The sequence below is a fragment of the Pholcus phalangioides genome, unplaced genomic scaffold (genome assembly GCF_987345545.1).
Source record: "Pholcus phalangioides strain wild (caught in Gottingen) unplaced genomic scaffold, Ppha-v1.0 ptg000009l_1, whole genome shotgun sequence".
Taxonomy (NCBI): Eukaryota; Metazoa; Arthropoda; class Arachnida; order Araneae; family Pholcidae; genus Pholcus; species Pholcus phalangioides.
Genome location: NW_028301602.1, coordinates 17,928,997 through 17,948,656, shown reverse-complemented (window position 1 = coordinate 17,948,656; position 19,660 = coordinate 17,928,997). Strand labels below are relative to the sequence as shown.

The following is a 19,660-nucleotide window of genomic DNA, read 5'->3' as shown; positions in this document are numbered from 1 at the left end:
AGAAATGAAAACTTCATGATATCAGTTTAAACTGCAAAATGTGTACAAAAATGGGAAAATTGAAAAAGGTAGATACGTATTTTTTGTGTTCAACTTCGAGAATAAACATTTTACCCTCAAAGGAGAATATGACGAAAATTGCTACGTACGTCGCAGAAATATCAGTGCTGATATCTAGGTAAGAATTTAAAAAAAAGAACTCGTGTGTAGAAAACATCATTTATGAATTTTTACCGCAGATTATTTTCAGTCAGCTGAGATCTTGTTTCAGAACAATGCTTTGGGACATTTTACAAGTAAACATCGTAACTTATTTTAATTTTCGAACATTTCTAGCAAGATAACCGCATGCATCAAAAACGTGACTATAAATTCACAAATATTAAATGCGAGCGTAACTTCCACTGATTAAAGGTTATTTTTTTCGAAGAGGGATGTCAGAGGGCAATATGCCCTTTAACCGCGTGCCCATACCACACGCACTATGTGGACAGGATGACAAGCGATAGTGGCTCGTGAGGATCCACCTGTTGTCGATACAACACATGTCACTCCTCTCAAATCATATATGCAGCAAATCTTTGGCTACAACCGGTTTGCACACTAGTGAAGGAGGACAAACACAAAAGCCTGGTGTGTCACCTGACCAAAAAGAGACCGAGCACGTGTAGCGCGAACCAAATTTAGTAGAATAATTAAATAACGACACGCGACTGGGAAAATTTTGACATTGCAGCAATGTTAAAATGGAGTATTCAAAACGCGTTGCTACAGAAGACTCACAATTCAAAAATGTTTCCACTTACAGCCCGAAGTACTTCGTAACCTATTACAAAGTAGGCAGGCGCATTCAATATCAGCACGGCCATAAAATATTCGGCGATACCAGGCCGCTAACGAAAACGCATTTTGCGTATTTCACGGAGGAAAAAAAAATTGTCGAAAAACTGTATTCATATGCGCGCGTATCTTATCACATACACACCTCCACAGAACACCTACAGTAAAAACTGAATAGGCAATAAAGTTGAAAACAATAGGGAAGTGAAGCGATGTGATTTAATAATTCGTCAACTAATGTCACCACTGGGCTTGTGCACTGCGTAACTTTTCACATAAGACAAACGAAATGGGCCATATACGCATATACAAAAACAAGAATTTTATTCGAAAGAAAAGACACTCCACGCAATGCGACAATTGATGGTAAACAAAGTTTCACGAGAAAAATTACAACAAATATATACCGATGGAGCATTTAATGCACGAGTCAGACAGTATGGAGAAGGAATAAACATGGCTGTGTGAGAGTCAAGGTTATAGGTATTATTTTCGAGCATAGAATACGTCTGCTGATCTCACAGTGGGTTGTTGGAAAGGATCTGTGCATGTTTTACATTAGAACTACGAGAATGCAATCGACTATAATTTTGAAATCTTCACAAAGAGGTTAGTTAACTGCACTGTTTCACGAATCCACTCACATACGACTTGTTAACTAACTCTTTCATGTTAACATTGATCCCATGCTCGAAGGATCACGACCAGATCTTAATATTATACTTATCGATGTAAAGAAAAAAATGTTCCACCCTAGCTTCATTTCAGAATCAATCTCTTTGCTTATATTTGAAGATCCCAATCTCTCAGCCACCACTCACACTCTCAAAGTAGGTAATATCGACCTTTGGGGTACATTATAACAACTACTAAGTCGTACATGCACCTCATATAAACATTCATCTGGAGAATTTGAGTTGTTACATGCCGGAACTTTTGTATTATGAGTACATGTGTAGCCCTAGCGTATCTATGTTATAAGAATTATGCGTATCCTAGTGGTGCTGCCACCCATCTTCCATATTTAGAAGTGAGCAAATGAGATGCCTGAATTTTTGTGTTTATGTGAGTACTGTGTTGAATGTCTGCTTGCTCTCTACGGAGGGACTTTTTCAAATGAGAGACGGGCTCGCATTCGTGCCTCGAAACTGCAGAAAACGAACTTTAGCTGACCACCGCTCTGCCAACGGGGTTTCGAACCTAAATCCTCACGATGCGAGTCCAGTACGATGCCCACATGACCGTACAGAAGCTACTTTTTTTGGTACTGTATATTCAAACTGCGCTGCCCCTTCCTACTCATCATGTGATTGCATGGGCCTTCGATTTTTATCTCTTAACATGCTTCTTTGATTCTTGCTCCCTCCGAATCAATGATTTTTCCTCTGATATGTTTATTAGTTTTGAAATTGTAGCATAATTTTAAGTCAAAGCTTTTTCTATTTCTTCTGCTCAAAATTTTCTTAGAGCTTCCTACTTATAAAAGACGTTATACCCTCTTTTAAGTAAACCCTTAGCTACAGCAGTACATAGATTTCCGCACGGTAATGTCGAAAAACCGTAAATTCTGGATTATTAAATATGCATCAATTCGAAGGTACAGAATCATCTACGTTAATTACAATCGAAAATACGAAAGAATATCGCGATGATCATAATACGTGCCAACTTGGGCTTCCTTTGTTTGCAGATATATTAAGAAATTCTTTCAGCAACGTTATTTCTGATGAATCGCAATGTTTTTACATTGTTGTCACTTATTCGCACTTGCGAAAAAAGTCTCTTCTCCTTCATTAACATATTTTCATCATTAGAATTTCGTGATGATTTCCTCGAGATTAGAACAAAAATCACCACTGAAGGAAACAGTCGTCCGTCATTGTTTCGAAGAAACGACGGCCACAGAAAATCAAGGTTGTACTGTACCTCTATCCGGTAGCTACTTCAGCCTCCTGGTACGTTCTAGCAACCCCCCCCCCCCCGAGGGGTCGATATCGCCCACTTTAAGAGTGTGAGTGGTTGCTGACGGGGTGAGAACTTCAAGTGATGGTCGAAATGATTGATTGCTCCTGAAATGAAGATAGGTTGGTGGTGGAGAAATTGCTTTCCCCCTCTTTCCATAACTTTAAAATCATATAATCAATGGGTCGCCCTTACTCCTTCGTATTTTATGAGCAAGTTTGCTAGAGAGAGGAAAATGTTGTGTGGGTATATCCAGAACTCTTCATGGTTTTCGAAGCACGTGGTAGTATTATCGCCTACTCGCTAGGAGTGGGTCAATAATACCAAAACAGTTGTCGCCCATGCCTCTGGGCTCTCCGCTGATGTTCTCCTTGTACTGGGTAATCGCATTGACACTAGAATAGCCCCAGATGAACAAGAATCTCAAATGCAAACACATGTCTTGATTTGAATTGATTTTCTTAATTTTTTTAATTTCCCCTTCTGATCCTTTAGTTTAGAGAGATATCAACCATAAAATTCAGGAAAAAAAAAATTTTCCTGAATGTTTTCAGGACTTGACCATGTCTACAGAAACATTAAAATTAATATATATGTATATATATATATATTCTTTGAAAATAGCACTTATATTTAAATTTTTAAACTCACCTATCATGTACGAAAAATATTTTTTCCCTAATTAATAAAACCGAGGTTCCCAATTAGAAACATTGGTCATTAAAAGGTTAATTAAACTTCACAGGACATGAACATAACAAATGCACTCCAGACGATTTAGATTTGAAGAAAAATACATTTTATCAGAAGTTTCATCTCATTTTTGGCAAAATATTAGAGAAAATGGCTCAATCTCACCTGTTCAAAATCGGTACATATTAGATTTTCATAGTGTGTTGTTTTAGGGAGAAAACCATCAAGTATAGGTGAGATTTTGGATTTTAATGGCTCAAAAAAATTGAGAAATTTTGAGCAACAAATTTTTCTATATAAAGAAATTCTTACCGAAAATCTAAAGCATTTCATCACTATTTACTCGACTTTGAAAATCACTTCTCTGTAACAAATTTTCTATGTAAGGAATTTTTCAGCGAAACGAAGCTGACTTTGTTATATGGAGAGACTGGACTACTTTTTCTTTTCTTTCCGGAGTTTCAAAGATACGTGCTGAGAACAATTGTAACATATCGAGAGATAGAGAGGGATCGAGACATTTCTACTGAAAATCATTTTTCAATTTTTTTTATTTTTAGAACTCGGTACGTTCACTTCTCACTAAAGTAAATGAGTTTCTTTTAACGCTTCTCTATTCGAGGTTCCCCATCTGACACGCGTTTGTTTTCGTGCGTCTTCCCATGAACCTTTATTGACCAAAATGTTCAGAGATAGAATTCTTTTACTTTACACTTGATTCATATGCTTTTTGTAGTTCATACATGCAATTTTCACCGAAGGCAAATTTAAATAGGAATATTTATTGTGCTTGCTTTCATTAATAATTATTTCCTTTCGTAAAAACTAAAAGAAATTTCTTCGATAAAAAAAAGTCCAAATTACATTCAACTCGGAGGTACGCAACCATTTTATTGTTTCATAACTCAAGTTATTTGACATTGATCCCCCGCCCCTAATTGGAAATTGGAACACATGCGGCCTACCTTATTCGTCACTGAGGTTTGTTTTCGAATATTTCACGATGTACAGAATAAAAGAACGTGTTTTAACTACGAACTTAAAAAATAAAGAATTCTACCACCATAAAATTATTAATGTCAGTTTAACGTTCTACATTCGCCAAGTTTGAATAGTATATTCTTTGTAAATTTCTCCTATTATATATAAACTACTGCGCTTAAAACTACCGATTTCTACTAATGAGTGAAAATTCTTTAAGAGTATATATATATATATGTGATTATCCATATTAGAAACAAGGGGCAATAAAAACTCTGGAAAACTGTATAAACAATCATACACAGATTTTTTTTATATAAAATTGTGTCTATCATTTGTTCGCCCCGATTCAATTTTTTTGGTTATTAATCATCTCCATTCAGCCACAGAAAACCATGGGCCATATGGCTTATTATTGAGAAACACAAAAGCAAATGACTCAAAGTCAAATTTTGCTTGTTACGCGGGAAAGCAGTGTTTTAATAATCTTGCATATGGTATCGCCAATAAGAATTGTCACTGCTTCAGCACCTGAAAAAAAAGTTTATCTTATAACAGATAACCATCAGAGCTATCCTAGAAGCTATAACTTCATTTCTACTCTTCTTCCAACTTTTTATCAGCAACACTGATGTTGCACCAACTCTCAGAAACAAACACGGGACTACAAAGTGCTGATTAATGTTCCGATTGTAGAGGGAGGAAGAAAAGAAAGAACAACCACCATTGGCAACAGAGGTGGAGAAATTAAGGTCCTCGGGATGGAAACGCCGCCAAATTCATTTGGAATGGTTTTCATGTTGTGGCCGCACCCACTAACGTTAGAAATTATTGTTCGAATAACAAATTTCTTAGCACATATTAACTGATACGAGTTTTTCCCATTTCCTAAGCAACAAAAACGAGAGATGAGAGAAATCGCTTTTTCACAAGAATTTTTTTCTTCATAAAATGGAAGAGAAATAAACTTAAGACAACCACAAATATTTTTTATGGGCATTGTATAATATTTTATCATTGTATATATAGTTTTTAGTTTTTATAATTGCATTTTTAATTTGGGTTGTCGTATGTTGAATATTATTTTGTAAAGGAGTCCGTGGAACACAAAAGGTTAAGAACCCCTGCTTTAAAGGCATATCGAAAAGATTAAAAAATTATCAAGTCAAAAATTTTATCTGGGAGAAAATCGTTTTAATTTCTCCAAAAGAATTTGAAATTTCAATATTGTCAGAAAACACTCGAGAGAAGATAATCCGTTGGACATTGTAACGGAGATGAACTACAAATGAGAATTATAATGAAGTCATCATTATGCAAGGAAAAAAAACGAACTCGGCAGAGAAACGCGATTGCCATCGTACGTGCCCGCAGCACAATGCTGCTGCCACTGGGGCGAAGAATATGACCCAAGCAGGCTCTACGTCCCAAAGGGGGGGGGGGGATTCTTGGCCATCGACCAAAAATAGGAAAAAAAAAATACTGCAAGGATTCCAAGCGAGAAGAGAAATAAATATATAGGGGACATATTTTTTCCCGTTCTAACATCCTTTCACTTCACCATCTTCTGGGCTAAGTACCAAACATTTTTCTTCCAACTGTTCTTAACAGCTGATAAGTTAGAAGAAAAAAAAACAGAAGGGTCTGCTAACGCCCAGGAATACCAATATCATTTCATGAAATTGAACCCAAAAGAGTTACGAAGTTCGCTTCCGTAATTTCCTACGTAATAGAAGTTTCCAATCCGGGAGGGAGTAGGAAGTACAAGAGCCAAAGTAACCAACGAAATTCATGATCAACTGCCAAATGATGAAAAAAGCACGCACCTATAATGGGAAATGACCTTCCAAATGTGTTGAGGATATTATTCATTTTGCCTGAAATTTATAAACCTCTACTACAAGGAAAATGAAAAAAAGTGACTCTTAAACAAAATATATAAAAAAAAAATGAAAACCTTCGTTACCTCTGAAATTTGAATCAGATTTACAGCAGAAGTAGCCAATTTTAATTCTGACATGCGACTTCCCCCCCCCCCCTCACTGGAACTAATTTTATCCAAAAGTTACGCTGAGTATCGTATCGTGGCAAAAGATGGTGTTTCCAATTCTCAGCATTCAAGAATTATAATATTGAAACTATCAACAATTAAGATACTTTCAAGTTTTATTGTAATGATGAAATTTAGAGAACAGTAAAAACCCTCTATATTTTATAAGGACTGATTATCACTGATTATTATGCCCCCTCCACAAGAGTGGGGGGCTGACAGGGCTCCAGATGGGGGGGGGCCCGAGACGATTCTTATCATAATTCATTTTTTATACTATAACTTTATTTTTGGGGGGGGGGGTCATCAAAGATCCTTGCCTAAGGCAGGTCTTGACAAATCAAACAAATATTTAGGCATCTGCCGAAAATTATAGGAGCTAAGTGTGGTTTTTGCTCAAGAAAACTGGTCTAAAATAATGTTTTTTCGACTTCTCTGGAACTTATCATGTTAAGAGACACACTGTAATGGAATCAGAAAATTTAGTTTCATCCTCAGACTCCAATTTAGCAATCAGTGTCGATTTTCTAGTCGTCATGCGACTTGGTGCCTGAAATTTGTCTGTGGCTATACTGATTATGGCAAAATGGTTTTAGGGAAAATACTTTTATTAATTCTAAATAAGATTAACGTAGATCCAGAAAGCAGTGTCAAGTGATCTAATCTCGACTGGGAGGAAAAACATTTGAAATGAAAACTGATATTATACAAGAATGTGTTACAACTACCACTACTCAACCATACCATGCACCTCATACGCAGGATTTCTAACAAATCGGTACATGCCAGAATGTATGTTCTGAGTGTATGTGGGGCCCCTGATGTATTTATATTGACATAGTTGTGCTTGTTTGGTGTTCTACCTGGTGCAGCCATCCATCTTCCTTATCTCGAAGTGAAGATTATGAATGCTTGCAATTTCTTGTTATATTTGCATTACAATTACCATGCTGAAGATCTGAATGCTGTCTGCAGAGAGACTTTATCCAATGTTATAATTGTAAAACAAACTGTCTGGGTGAAATCTAGAATGTGTAAATATGGATGAATGAAACATGTTCCTACTATTGCTAATGACTGATTTCATAGACTTCTTCAATGGATCTTCCAGAGCCAACAAAACTTATTTTATCCAATATTTCACTGCCTTTGAAAGAATTACCTATTCTTGCACTCACAAAAGCTGAATATGCCATAGAATGGAACAGCTACAAAACTATGATCATTCAAATGCTATTCGAAGTTTTTCCTTCTCATTCTTACACACAAACACCAAGTTATCCAGCAAAATTATAAGTTTTATGTCTACTCTCGAACATAAAAATTAAGACACATGCGTACAAATATAGGGTTCCCGCTGATCTTTGTTATAATTTGCTTGAAAAAACACAAAAGCTTCATGAGGACATTATTATTCTTTTTTCTGAAATTAATGGCTGTTTTTCTCACTATATGGCCTCAGCAAAGAAAAAATATTCACCGTAATATTACATTCATAAAGGGTGTGACTGCATCCCAAAGCAGAATGTATACCAAAATCAGTGAAATATGCTGCAGAACAATCTTGGAATGAATTTTTTGAAAAAGAGGAAAAGAACTCTTCTGTGTAGAAATTACTATTATGGGAATTTTTACTGCAGAATATTTTCAATCCACTAAAGGCTACCTGCTGTGCAATGCAAGGCATTCGGCTTTGAGGCAACTGTATTTCATGAGAGTTGTCAATTCAAAAATTAATTCTTTCTGATTTCATTAGCATGGATCATACATATGACTGCATGCCTATGTGAAAAAGTTTGTATTATTCAAATGGGTATTTATTATTCAAACTAACTTCCTAGTGCCTAGCGAGAGTATTTTACCACATTTTCAGTTGTCTGTACGAGTGCATTTTTTCTTTGGGGGGGGGGGAGAAATCAAAATAAAATTTCAAATGGAATTTTTTTGTGTTCAAAGTTTATATTTTTCTGGTTTTTAAAACAAGTTGATATACGTACTGTTAATGCATTCGAAAATTTGAGCCCCTGGTTTTCTCGCAAATGTAATTCTTTCAGGAATAATTGTATTTGCTATTTGCATGGTGGTGTTAGCAGTCTCTAGTATATCTTCCTCTTAATATATAGTACTTCTTTCACGTCACTTTTTTGATAGAATAATAGACTATAATCCCATTTCTAAAATTAATTCAGTAAAAAAAGAGCCAATGATAAAAATAAAATAAAGACAGAATTTTGCTAACAGCCACAGTCCACAGTGTCATTTAGCTAATGTGTTTTCATTTCCGTTATGACCAGGGTTGGGGTTTTGGGTGTCTAAAACTGTCCAGATTTGAAAACTTGAAAATTTTCAAGTTTCAAAATGTTATGTAGAAACCTCCATGATACTAACATAAAAAAAAATACTAGCAGAAAAAACTAAATCAAAAATATTTCAAAAAGGTGTCATTTGGTTTTTTTCTAATTGTTTCACCAAATTCATGGTTTTAGGCTGGAAATCTGATAGTAAATTAATATCACTCATATAACTGTTCAAATAAACACTGTTTTCAATTTTTTAGTTTGTTGTAAACGTTATTTCTATTTCACATCTTATTTTTCATGTATGATTATGAAGCAGGTACTGTATTTAGGACAGTGCTTGTCAAAAACCCTGCTGAATCTGTTCAAACATTTATCTTTAAAAAATACAATTATATTGATGGTACCAAATATGCATAGTCACAGTTATAACCATTGCATTATTGTGAGACTAAACAATCATTTTTTATTAGATACCAATATAATGATGTGAATGAACATCAATGGTGGAGTGTTCATTTAATGCAAATTGTTCTACTTTGACTTTTCAAACTTTTTTCTTTAAATTTTCAAGAGAGTGAACTTTCTATTTTACATTCTCAATTTTCAAAAACTAATTATAAATAAAGGAAAATATCCGAAGAAAATGAGGCCAATATGTAGCACCTACACGACTAACACATTTTCACAAACACTAATTACGCCTACATGATAAGACCCAAAATTTTTGTTAAATTTAAATTATTGCTCTTATGAGGCTAGAAGCTATAATATTTCACCGAATAAATTCAAGCTATATTTACAATCCTATCACATGGGGGGAACAGCAATAAGAAAAACACTGGAAGAACGCTTATCAAAAGACTGTCTTTAACACATTGTTTTTTTTATTTTCGTGTCCCCCAAGTTATGCATCAATTCAAAGAATACTTTCAAATTTTGCTATCTTAGAAATCATCTTGGAACAGATAAGGTAGCTAAATTAGTTATGTGCCCCAAAGCAGAATGTGCCAAAATCTGCGACATACGTCGCAGAACAATTTGGAAGAATTTTAAGAAAAAGTGTAAAAAAACACTATTACATGTATGGGGATTTTTACCGCAGAACTTCCAGTGATCCAGCCCACCCAGACTGATATTTGTCAGATTAGCGCAAGAGTCTACTATACAACTCAGTTCATGACAACACTTTGTGTTGAGCAATATCATCAGGAATAGTGAGTAGCAGGTTCAATCAGAAATTAACTACCACAATGTTGATGAGAAAAATAAAGTCATAATAAATAAGTAGGCCAAAAGCATTTTATTAGCCCTAATAGCAGCAATAGGACATGTTCGGCAGAAATGACTTTTATCTTGCATTCTGAAAACCCTTATTTCGCCAATGCTGAGCCCAATTAGCTCTGTACAGAGAGCAGAGAGCTCTTTGATTGCAAGCATGTTTTCCATTCCCCCCCCCCAACCTGTCAGTAGGAGGAGTCTTGCCTGAGTAGTGTGGTGGTAACATGTTCATCTACTATCATGAAGGTTATCATCAGGTCCCAGGTTTGAATTGAGAAAATATAGATAAGCTATTTTCCCTAACGAGCATGAGGCGACTACTAATAGATGGCACCTTCATTTCAAACCCAACTCATTAACAGCAGTAAATTGCATTACAGCAATATGGCCAGAGTCTGTGCGCGATGAAATAGTGGCTAATTATTCAATAGGTGGAGTCAGTTTTTGTTAAAAGTTTGATAATGGAGAGTTTTTTTTCGAACAGCAGGCAAACCTACAACACGATACTAACAAAACATGAAAATTCAAGCATTTACCATCTTCATTTCAGAATATGGGAGACAGGTAGCAGCACTAGCAAGTGCATGAAAACAAATATGTTAGGCCTAGGGCCACACACTCAAAATATAGTCCTGCATGAATTTAAGCACCAAAACCTCCCCCCTCAATAAATTTTATAAGGGGGGCTGAGCTCTCCAATAATTAATGAATACCCAATATAACGAACGCTCAACTCCCCGTCCTGCATACAGGCTTGAGTCCCATATGTACACAGCAACTGAAAAATTTCAGCCCACCCCCCTTCCCTGTATTTCTTCATTTTGACACGTCTGCCTCCATACCGATTTATTAGAAGTTATAGAAATAGAATGTGTACAAGGTGCATATAGGGGATTAAGTGGTAGCATAAATTCCCATAATACATTTTCTACAGAATAATTATTTTCTTAAAATTCTTCCTAAGATTGTTCTGTGATGAGCACTGCAGTTTTCACTATACTCTGTCTTGGGATGTACGACTACTGAACTTGAGTCAGAGAAAAACGCAACTGTTCCAAAAATTATGTCAATGTGTATCATCTAACAATACAGATAGGTCACCGAGTTTAAAAAAAGGGAAGAAAAAAAACATTTTAGTTAAAAAAAAAAAAAAAAATATATATATATATATATATATAAATATATATATATATATAATATATACAGAAGAGGAGATGACTTTGCCTAATAATACTCAAAAAATCTTAAAAGAATAAGGCAAATACCAGGGAACACTAAAAGAAGTGGCAGGAATGACTTGCCACGACATTTGACTTGCACAGACATATAGTTTTTTTCATTCCACTGAGCAACCTAGATTGAAGTTTTGGCACTCAATCCAAGTGGGAAACTCGATCAGCGTGATGCTTTTATCCTCTGAAGATGACATCCATAGCGTGTCGAAATGCATTAGGAATTTTTTAGTATTTCCTGGTATTTGCCTCATTTGCTGATGATTTTTTGAGTATATATATATATATGCTTGGCTCCCAAGAAATTTTAGCTGGCACTTAAAAATATTTTTCAATTTATCAAGCACCACGTTAACACGTCGAAATTGACTAGAGCCCCACACAGTTTGAAACAAGCCTCCAGATGCAATGGATAAAATTTCACAACATTCTTGTCTCATTTTGTTGGTTCGTTTAACCCTAGAATGGTACCTATATGTCTAAGAGACGTAGTTCGTACAGGTATCATTAAGCAGGGTATGAAAAAAAATCATGATTTAAAAAATAAAAATAAAAAAAATTTAAAAATCAAATTTTTTTTAAGAGTGACTGCTTATTAATTAAAAAAAATCTTGCTAATCATTAAGGATGCATATTTTCATATCACTTTCCTGCTTCTTTCACCTAATCTCAAATTTAATTCTGCATTAATGAATAAACTAACAAACGAACTGCAATCAAGAAATATGAATACCAAAAATCTGTGCTTATATAACATGAAAGGTTGTTGAACCCAAATTAACTTCATGGATCAACATTTTTCTTGTAGAGAAAAATGACTTTATTCATGTGAGGGCTCCCCCCGACAAAAGTGAATGCCTGGTGGTAACTCAGTATCACACATACGGTGCAGATTTCTCGATTCTACTGACAAGATTGTTTCTTGAGCAAAAAACTGATGGATGTATTTATTATGATGTGTTTCCAACTAGCATAATGGTTGCTTAATAATTTATACATTTTTATTCTTTCACAGATTCAACAAGTAGGTGAAAAAACAAGCAAACTCGAAATTTTAATACAAAAAGTAAAGAAATTTAAAGCTATAAAAAACAATTTCCTTTTTTTTAATCGAGGAAACCCTAGTGTCACATTGTAATGCATTGAAAATACTTGTTGCAGTTATATCTAAGTTTCTCTATATTTTTCTGCAATTTTTTTCCATGCACAATATCTAGAAATAGAATGGCTTTCTTTCTGCACTGTATCTAGGGATTAAGCTTAAGTCTATATTTACACTAAAGATCTTCTATATTTCTTTTAATCGCGAAATTTACCATGTATCAATAACACACCTACCATACCAGGTTACTTCTTCAATATCATTAAAGTTACGTAAAGGAAAAAAAGAATTCAAATTTTGTGATTTAAATCAATGATTTTTTTTTAATCAAGTGATTTAAAACGGCGTACCCTGCCATTAAGCATATTTTTTTTAGGTACCATTCTCTAGGGTTAAATTTTGGTGCAGAAGTGTTTAACTGCAACTGCACTTGATCTCATGGTGCTTTTGTTTAGTGGGTAAAATCATTCATGAATCATTTCACTGATTTTAATGCACTGAATAAATTAGTTGAACCAGAATTCAACGCCATCATCTCTTTCGCAGTATGTCCAATTTTGCAATCTTTTTTGATGAGAATGAATTGATTGACCCTGAATTCATTATTGATCCATGGCTGGTTTTGAAACAAAGGCTTGATAAATCCCAGAGTAAGGTCTTCGGCATCTAAATGTTTTTATGTATAACTGAATCAAGACTGGGAATTTTAGAAATTATGTGTGTCTGCCAGCATAGAAAGTGGGGGGTCTCCACCTCCTTTGACAAGTCTAGGGATACACCATTTCAGACCATTTGTATCAGAGATAAAAAGCTTGGCTCCTTTGAAATTTGGCTCTCTTGCCAAATTTTTATCATCATCATTTATCAAGCCCCAAATTAACAAAGTCAATACAAAAAAGTCAAAATTAGTCAATTTTTATACACTCAGGCTGAAACAAGCCTCCAGATATAATTGTCATTTTGTTGGTCTCATGATAGGGTCGGCCTGTACTTACTTTTATGATGCTTTTCTAGTGGGTACAATTTCAAATTGAACACGCTGTATAAGCCTACGTAAGCTCCAGTTTAATGCCATGGTGAATTCGTAATATATATATGGCAAACAGCAGTTTGGCAAATAGTTTCTTAATGCCAGAAGCTGATTTGGCACTATTTGCTATGGTTACAGGCAGGATGACAAAAAAGAAAAAAGATTTTATTTAATTTATCAGATAACACATAATAATAGTATGCATAGTTTATGCATAGCTCTCTGTGGTCCATCTTATTTTGTTTCCATCACGTTTTTACCCATTCCAGATAGTCAATACTATCAACACAACTGGCTTCAATAATAAAAAAATTTTAATAACACACAATGCAGAAAATTCTTGGGGAGGGGGGTTATTATGTTAAATGGGTTTTTTGTAAAATCGAAATGGCATTGAATGCATAGATTTGTGAATGTATTTCTCTTTAGATATGACAATAAAATAACACCATTAGAAAACATAATGCTTGCGAGTGAGCGTTTAAGGTGTAGTTTTTTCAACGGGTTAGGCAAAATCAGACCCACCTCTAGCTTCTGCAGAACAATGTGGAAGAATTTTAAGGGAAAATACATAAAACGCTATTTGTGGGGGAATTTTTACCGCAGAACATTTCCAGTCAGCCTAGGGCTCGTTGCAGAACAATGCAAAACATTCTGCTTTGGAGATCTCAACATGTACCAATTCATCAGAAGTTCCACAGAGGAATGTGAACAAGGTGCTTGTGTGGTTCAGTAATAGTGGTAGAACTTCCCATCGGAGCTGCTGCTATAGTGTAGCAGCTGTAATCTAATTTACCTGGGTTTGGGGTCCTCTTTGAGTGAAAGTGGGCCCCTCTTGAAAAAAATTAATGTCTCCCCCATCATTCAATGGTATCCCTGTGAATCAAATAAGTCATTTCTAAAAACCATGTTCAATGCAAAGGTTCATTGGAAAAAATTTTGAATTTACCAGCTTATAACTATAGTCCATTTCAAGTTAACTTTGCAGTGAAGAGGAAGCTACGAGGGAACCTCATCACTCGTTGCTATGGCAACAAAAGCCTTTTAACCAATGTATCGATGCGCGGCCTCGGTAAGGTATGGACGATTTCTAGGGTATCGCACCAAAATGTCGTTGTGGTTGCTATTGATTTTTGGATAATGGTAAAAAATATTTTTTTGTCATTTAAAAATTTCAAATGGAGAAACATCGGTTCAAAACGATATTTTTTCACTATTTTTTCAAAATCATTAAAAAAATTGAACTATTCTGTATAAATGATCATCATAAAACTACGATTTATGGGAACTTTATTTTGCGGCGAAGGAATACACTCTCTACCTTTCTCTCCACTGCAAAGTTAACCTGAAACGGACTATAGGTTCTTTTGCTTTCATTGTCTACTAGCAGAGAACGGATCTCACGGGTACGTGAACCAAATTTTAATGCATTGTTTTCCGAAATTTCGGGTATTAGCGCTAATGTATATGCCTCTGGTATATGCATATGTCATTTAAAGAATTTTATCTTAAAAGAAAAAAATTGTTATTCCTGGATGATTGAGAACGCTACTATGCTGACAGGAGCACGCCTAGGGCTAAAAAGTTTTGGTAAAAAATATAGGATGTCAGAGAAAGATCTTTATTATTTTAAAAATTGATAATAAAAATACAAAAACGTCAAATGAAATGCAGTTTGTGATAAAAGAATGATAATAACAAAAACTGTTAGATGCATTCAATTGCCTGAGGTAGACAGTGCTAGTTGCTCTGCAGTTATAATAAGAAACGAAACTGGCAACTGTGAAAGAGAAAGCAGAATGTGTATGGAAACGAGATCACTAAAAACCTTGCGAAGAAAGTTTCACCTGAAGTGCCATATAAATTCACCAAGTATGCCTTTAATTTATGCATGGACGCAGAAGTTTAAAGACAGGAAACGTTGAGCATGTGAATTTCTCAATTTCTCATCAAGTGTCAATTACAGCGTCGTATAAAAGACCATTACCAACCAGGACCGTCTCATTCACATTCGACTGAAATGTGTCTCTGATTCGCTCAACACGTTCTTCTGATGTCGATGGTGGGCCATAATTTTCCACACGCTCAACATTTCCCGTGTCTTTAAACTTCTGCGTATATGCATAAATTGAAGGCATACTTGGTGGTTTATTTGTTAATTAGACGAAACTTTCTTCGCCCGATTTTCTGTGATTTTGTTTTCACTGACCACAATATACACTGCACGTTCTCCTGCGTGGTTGTAATTTTCATTTCTTATTGCAGCTGCCAAGCAACTATCGCCATCTACCTCAGGCGATTGATACTAAAAAACAGTTTGATTTCTTCATTCTCTTGATGCAAAGTGCATTTCATTTCAACTTTTCGTATTTTTGTTATTAATGTTTAGAATAATGATCTTTCTCAGACATCCTGTATATATATAACTTGTGATTTTTTTTCTAATCAAAATCCCCACTCATCGTTCAAACTGCTCAGTCATTCTAGTGTTAATAAACTCTACCACCGGTATTTTTACAAAATACTGCCCATCTTATCGAATGATGGTGGAACAAATCTCTAGAGGGTGATTCTAAATTCATGGGACAAACTTTGAGAGGAGATATGACACCAAAACAAGCATTTTTGATCACAGAATGTGTAGCTGAATCGCAATACCAAAGGCAGTAGAGGATGTTTTTAGAGAATGCTTAACAGCACTTCGCCAAAAAACAAATATAATATTTACAACAGATTTGCTGTGAACCATTCGAGGGTGCATATGTAACTGCAGAGTGGATTGGAGTTTGTGTTTTATTGGTGCTAGGACCATCAAGGTAACACTACACAGAATAATGATCAAGCAATATAACAGGGGTGGCAATGCATGGCCCTCTGAGCTGTTTGTCATGGCACGCTGACAAGTTTTAGAAAATGGTTGAAAACAACATTGAAAGACGATTAATTCTAATATTAATAAAACAAACTGAGAACTAATGAAACTGATAATGTCTGAAGTGATAAAAAAAAAAAAAACTTCTATAAATCAATGAGAGAAATAATTTTGTAATTTGTGATAGAAATTATTTCACGATTGGTGAATGGTTTAATGAATAATTATTAAAAGAAAATAATTTCAGAATTACTGAGATAAATTAAAGAATCGGAAGAGCTGCAGTATAATCCAGATCACCAAGGCCGACATAATGACACTTGGTTTCCGTATATCTTTCTAGATTAGATCTTTCTATCTTTCCTCTCTAGCTTCTAGAATCATTGATTCCAGGTGGTGCTAGTAGCATAGGCTTTTCAAACGTCGTTCTCCTTTGAGTAATATTTGAAATAGCCCTCATTTTGTTGTCGAACGTGTCACTAGAATTATTTTTACATAAGATTGTATTGTTTCTATACATTCTTATATTTTGTTCCTTCTGCCTCTTTTTTTGTCATGTCTTATGTGTTTAGCATGATCAAGAAATATCAGGACGTTATTTGTAATGACCTTGATTTATAATTTTCCTTTTATGGGCATCTTTTTATCAGCCACCTCGTTCGACATTTTGCCTGTTGTGGCGTTGTATTTAAGTCGCAAATTTGGTGCGTAAAATGCAGCAGCAACATGATATTATTGATCATTATTTGTTGTAATATCGGTTTATTATTTGAAAGAGAGTCCGGGTTTTATTTTTTATATACGGAGAATATTTATTTATACTGTTATTTATAATATTATTGTTGGTTTCCATTTCTATGTTGGTGTTTTTTTCCTCTGCATCAGTTATGGCCTTGGTGACTTTTCGTCTGGCTGTCAAATGTGGTTGGAGCCAAAAAAAAGTTGCCAACAAGGATCTGGATAATATTACAGATGTTCCAGATAATCATTTAAAGTGATTTATAATATTAAAATTATTCATATCAAATTTATCAATTAGATGATTTGAATTTATAATTTGTAATTATGAATTCTATCAGAATTTATAATTATTAAAAAATTCAATTATTTTTGGCAGAATACAACTCAGGACATAATTGGGCACTTCTGTTAAGGTATCACTGTAAATAACGCGAGTAAACCCTTGTGAATCTAGATTCTTCTTATATACCACGGGTTCTCAAACTGCATGCATCAGACAGACTTTTCCAAGGAGATTCTTTGTTGAATTGCTCTGGAGAACCGCTGATAAGCATTGATTAGGTTAAGAGAGTGCGGCAGGTGGGAAAAGTTTGAAAACCCATTATACGCAATTATAAATACCTCAGTATGAGTTGGAGGCCCGCTGGCCACTTGCACAATTTCTATCTAGACCACGGTATCTGAAAGACACCCGTGTTGAAGACTCCTGCAGTAAAATGACGTGTGGTCATTATACTTGCGACACCTGGGTTACACCATGAGAAGGACTACCAGATTACAATGCCCTGCACCCTCAAATGGTTGATACCACACATCCCAGCAAATCAGTCGGAAAAATCTGACATTTGTCTTTGGTGAAGCATCGTCATACTCCCTTTATCGCCTTTGCTCAAAGCCATAGTGAAAGTAGGGGGGTCAGGTTTTGCACCCTAAAAACATGAAAAAAAATGACTGAGAAAAGATATATATAGCAAACTTCATTATTCGACCACTTTGATCCATCTCACCCCTTAAATGGAAGTGGTCTCCCCTCCACACGAAATTTCTGACTACAGGCTTGTCTCTGCTACTGCTGAAAATTTCCGCCACATAATAGGAGGGTGCTACATCACAGTTCAACCGCATATTTCAAGAGCGCAAAAAAAAACCTCCATACCACACTTCAAGTAGCCACTGTTAATGAACACGTGCAAAAGCCAATTCAACAACAAGACCCACGTTAAAATTAAGAGAACATTCCATAAAATGACAGGTGGGTGCTGCCACCAGGTCCAAAAAAAAAATGTGAATAGGCCACTCACCTTTAAGCAGTGGTAGTGCCTGTAACTCGACGTCGTTCGTGGACCTGTACCTCGAAGAACCTTGAGATTTCTTGGGCTTCCTCTTCAGGGATCCTTTCTTGAAAGGGTCTATCTTATCCACAAAAGCGGTCGCTGTCAGATTTGCACCCGGATGAGACGATGTCATGCTTCCTCTAGTATTATATAACCTTTTTTTTTCTTCAATTATTCGTTAATTACCGCCTCCCTTTTATTTTTTCTGTTGAAGATGTTGCCGCCTATCTAGTAACACCAAACTCGGAGGCTTACAAAATATCACCCCGCGAACAGATTGGGCTGCTGTATACGAGACGATAGGCGATGATGATGCCACTTTGATATCCAGGATCAATATGTATGTATTTAATAAAAAAATCCTCCCTCATATAATAATACAACGCGAACAATAAATATATTCCTTGATGGAAGACATTCTCATTGTGGAAGAGACCTCGTAGACTTTCACACAGTCCATAATATTTGGGATTACACCTAGGAATAGAGCAGCAGCAGCATCTTAACACACACACACCCAGATAACGGAAGACGTACAACTAGTGATTGGCAGAGAGAGTGACGACGAAATGTGTTAGGAAGTTCCCTCGCAACTATAATGGTCATCAACGGTCGGAATGTCCATCCACGGCATCAATTCCAATTCATAATCCGTAGCTAATCTTCGAAAAAAAGCATCCAGTATATCGGGCACCTGGATCATAAGCCTAATACATGAGCGAGTTTTAACATCTCCACCAGAGGAAGAGAGGGGTAAGGGGGAGGTGGGAGTCCTTTACACACGATGATAAACACTGAAGCCTTTCAGACGTAATCCAACTTCATAACATATATTAACGGCTAAATATTATTACAGATGTTAACCGATTAATGGGTTATTAAAATAAACACAGGAGGAAGGGGGGAAATTTTTTTTTTCTTTTTTTTTTTATCGTTCGGTTGACTCGACCGATCGCAGCACAAACGCCGACATTTCCAGGCAGAGCCACTGAACCAATGAACGACGAGGTGGGTTGTGTCGCCAATCACCCTAAACAAAAAACCTCCACGAAACTACTACTACGAATTCGATTAAACTGTTGGGCATCGACTTCCAAAGTGTCCATTAGAGGGGCAACAAAATTTTACACTAATGAGTAAAGTGACCATACGTCCCGTATTTCCCGGGACAGTCCCGGTATTTCCTGTTTTTTTGGCAAAAGTGCCCCGGTTTTTCCCGTATTTTACACGAAGCCTACTTGAATT

The 19,660-nt window shown here is 35.6% G+C and overlaps 1 protein-coding gene across 2 annotated transcripts in view; it reads right to left on the bottom strand.

Moving 5' to 3' along the window:
* Positions 1 to 19,435, bottom strand: part of wdb (serine/threonine-protein phosphatase regulatory subunit widerborst) — a 77,789-nt gene extending 58,354 nt beyond the window's left edge. The window contains exon 1 of one of the 2 annotated variants that reach the window (XM_089235685.1): positions 18,383 to 19,435. In XM_089235685.1, the coding sequence (XP_089091811.1) occupies positions 18,383 to 18,548 (166 nt within the window). In that variant the 5' untranslated portion in view covers positions 18,549 to 19,435. The remainder of the gene's footprint in view (positions 1 to 18,382) is intronic. The other variant, XM_089235686.1, reaches the window with a different exon arrangement.
* Positions 19,436 to 19,660: the final 225 nt, after the last annotated feature.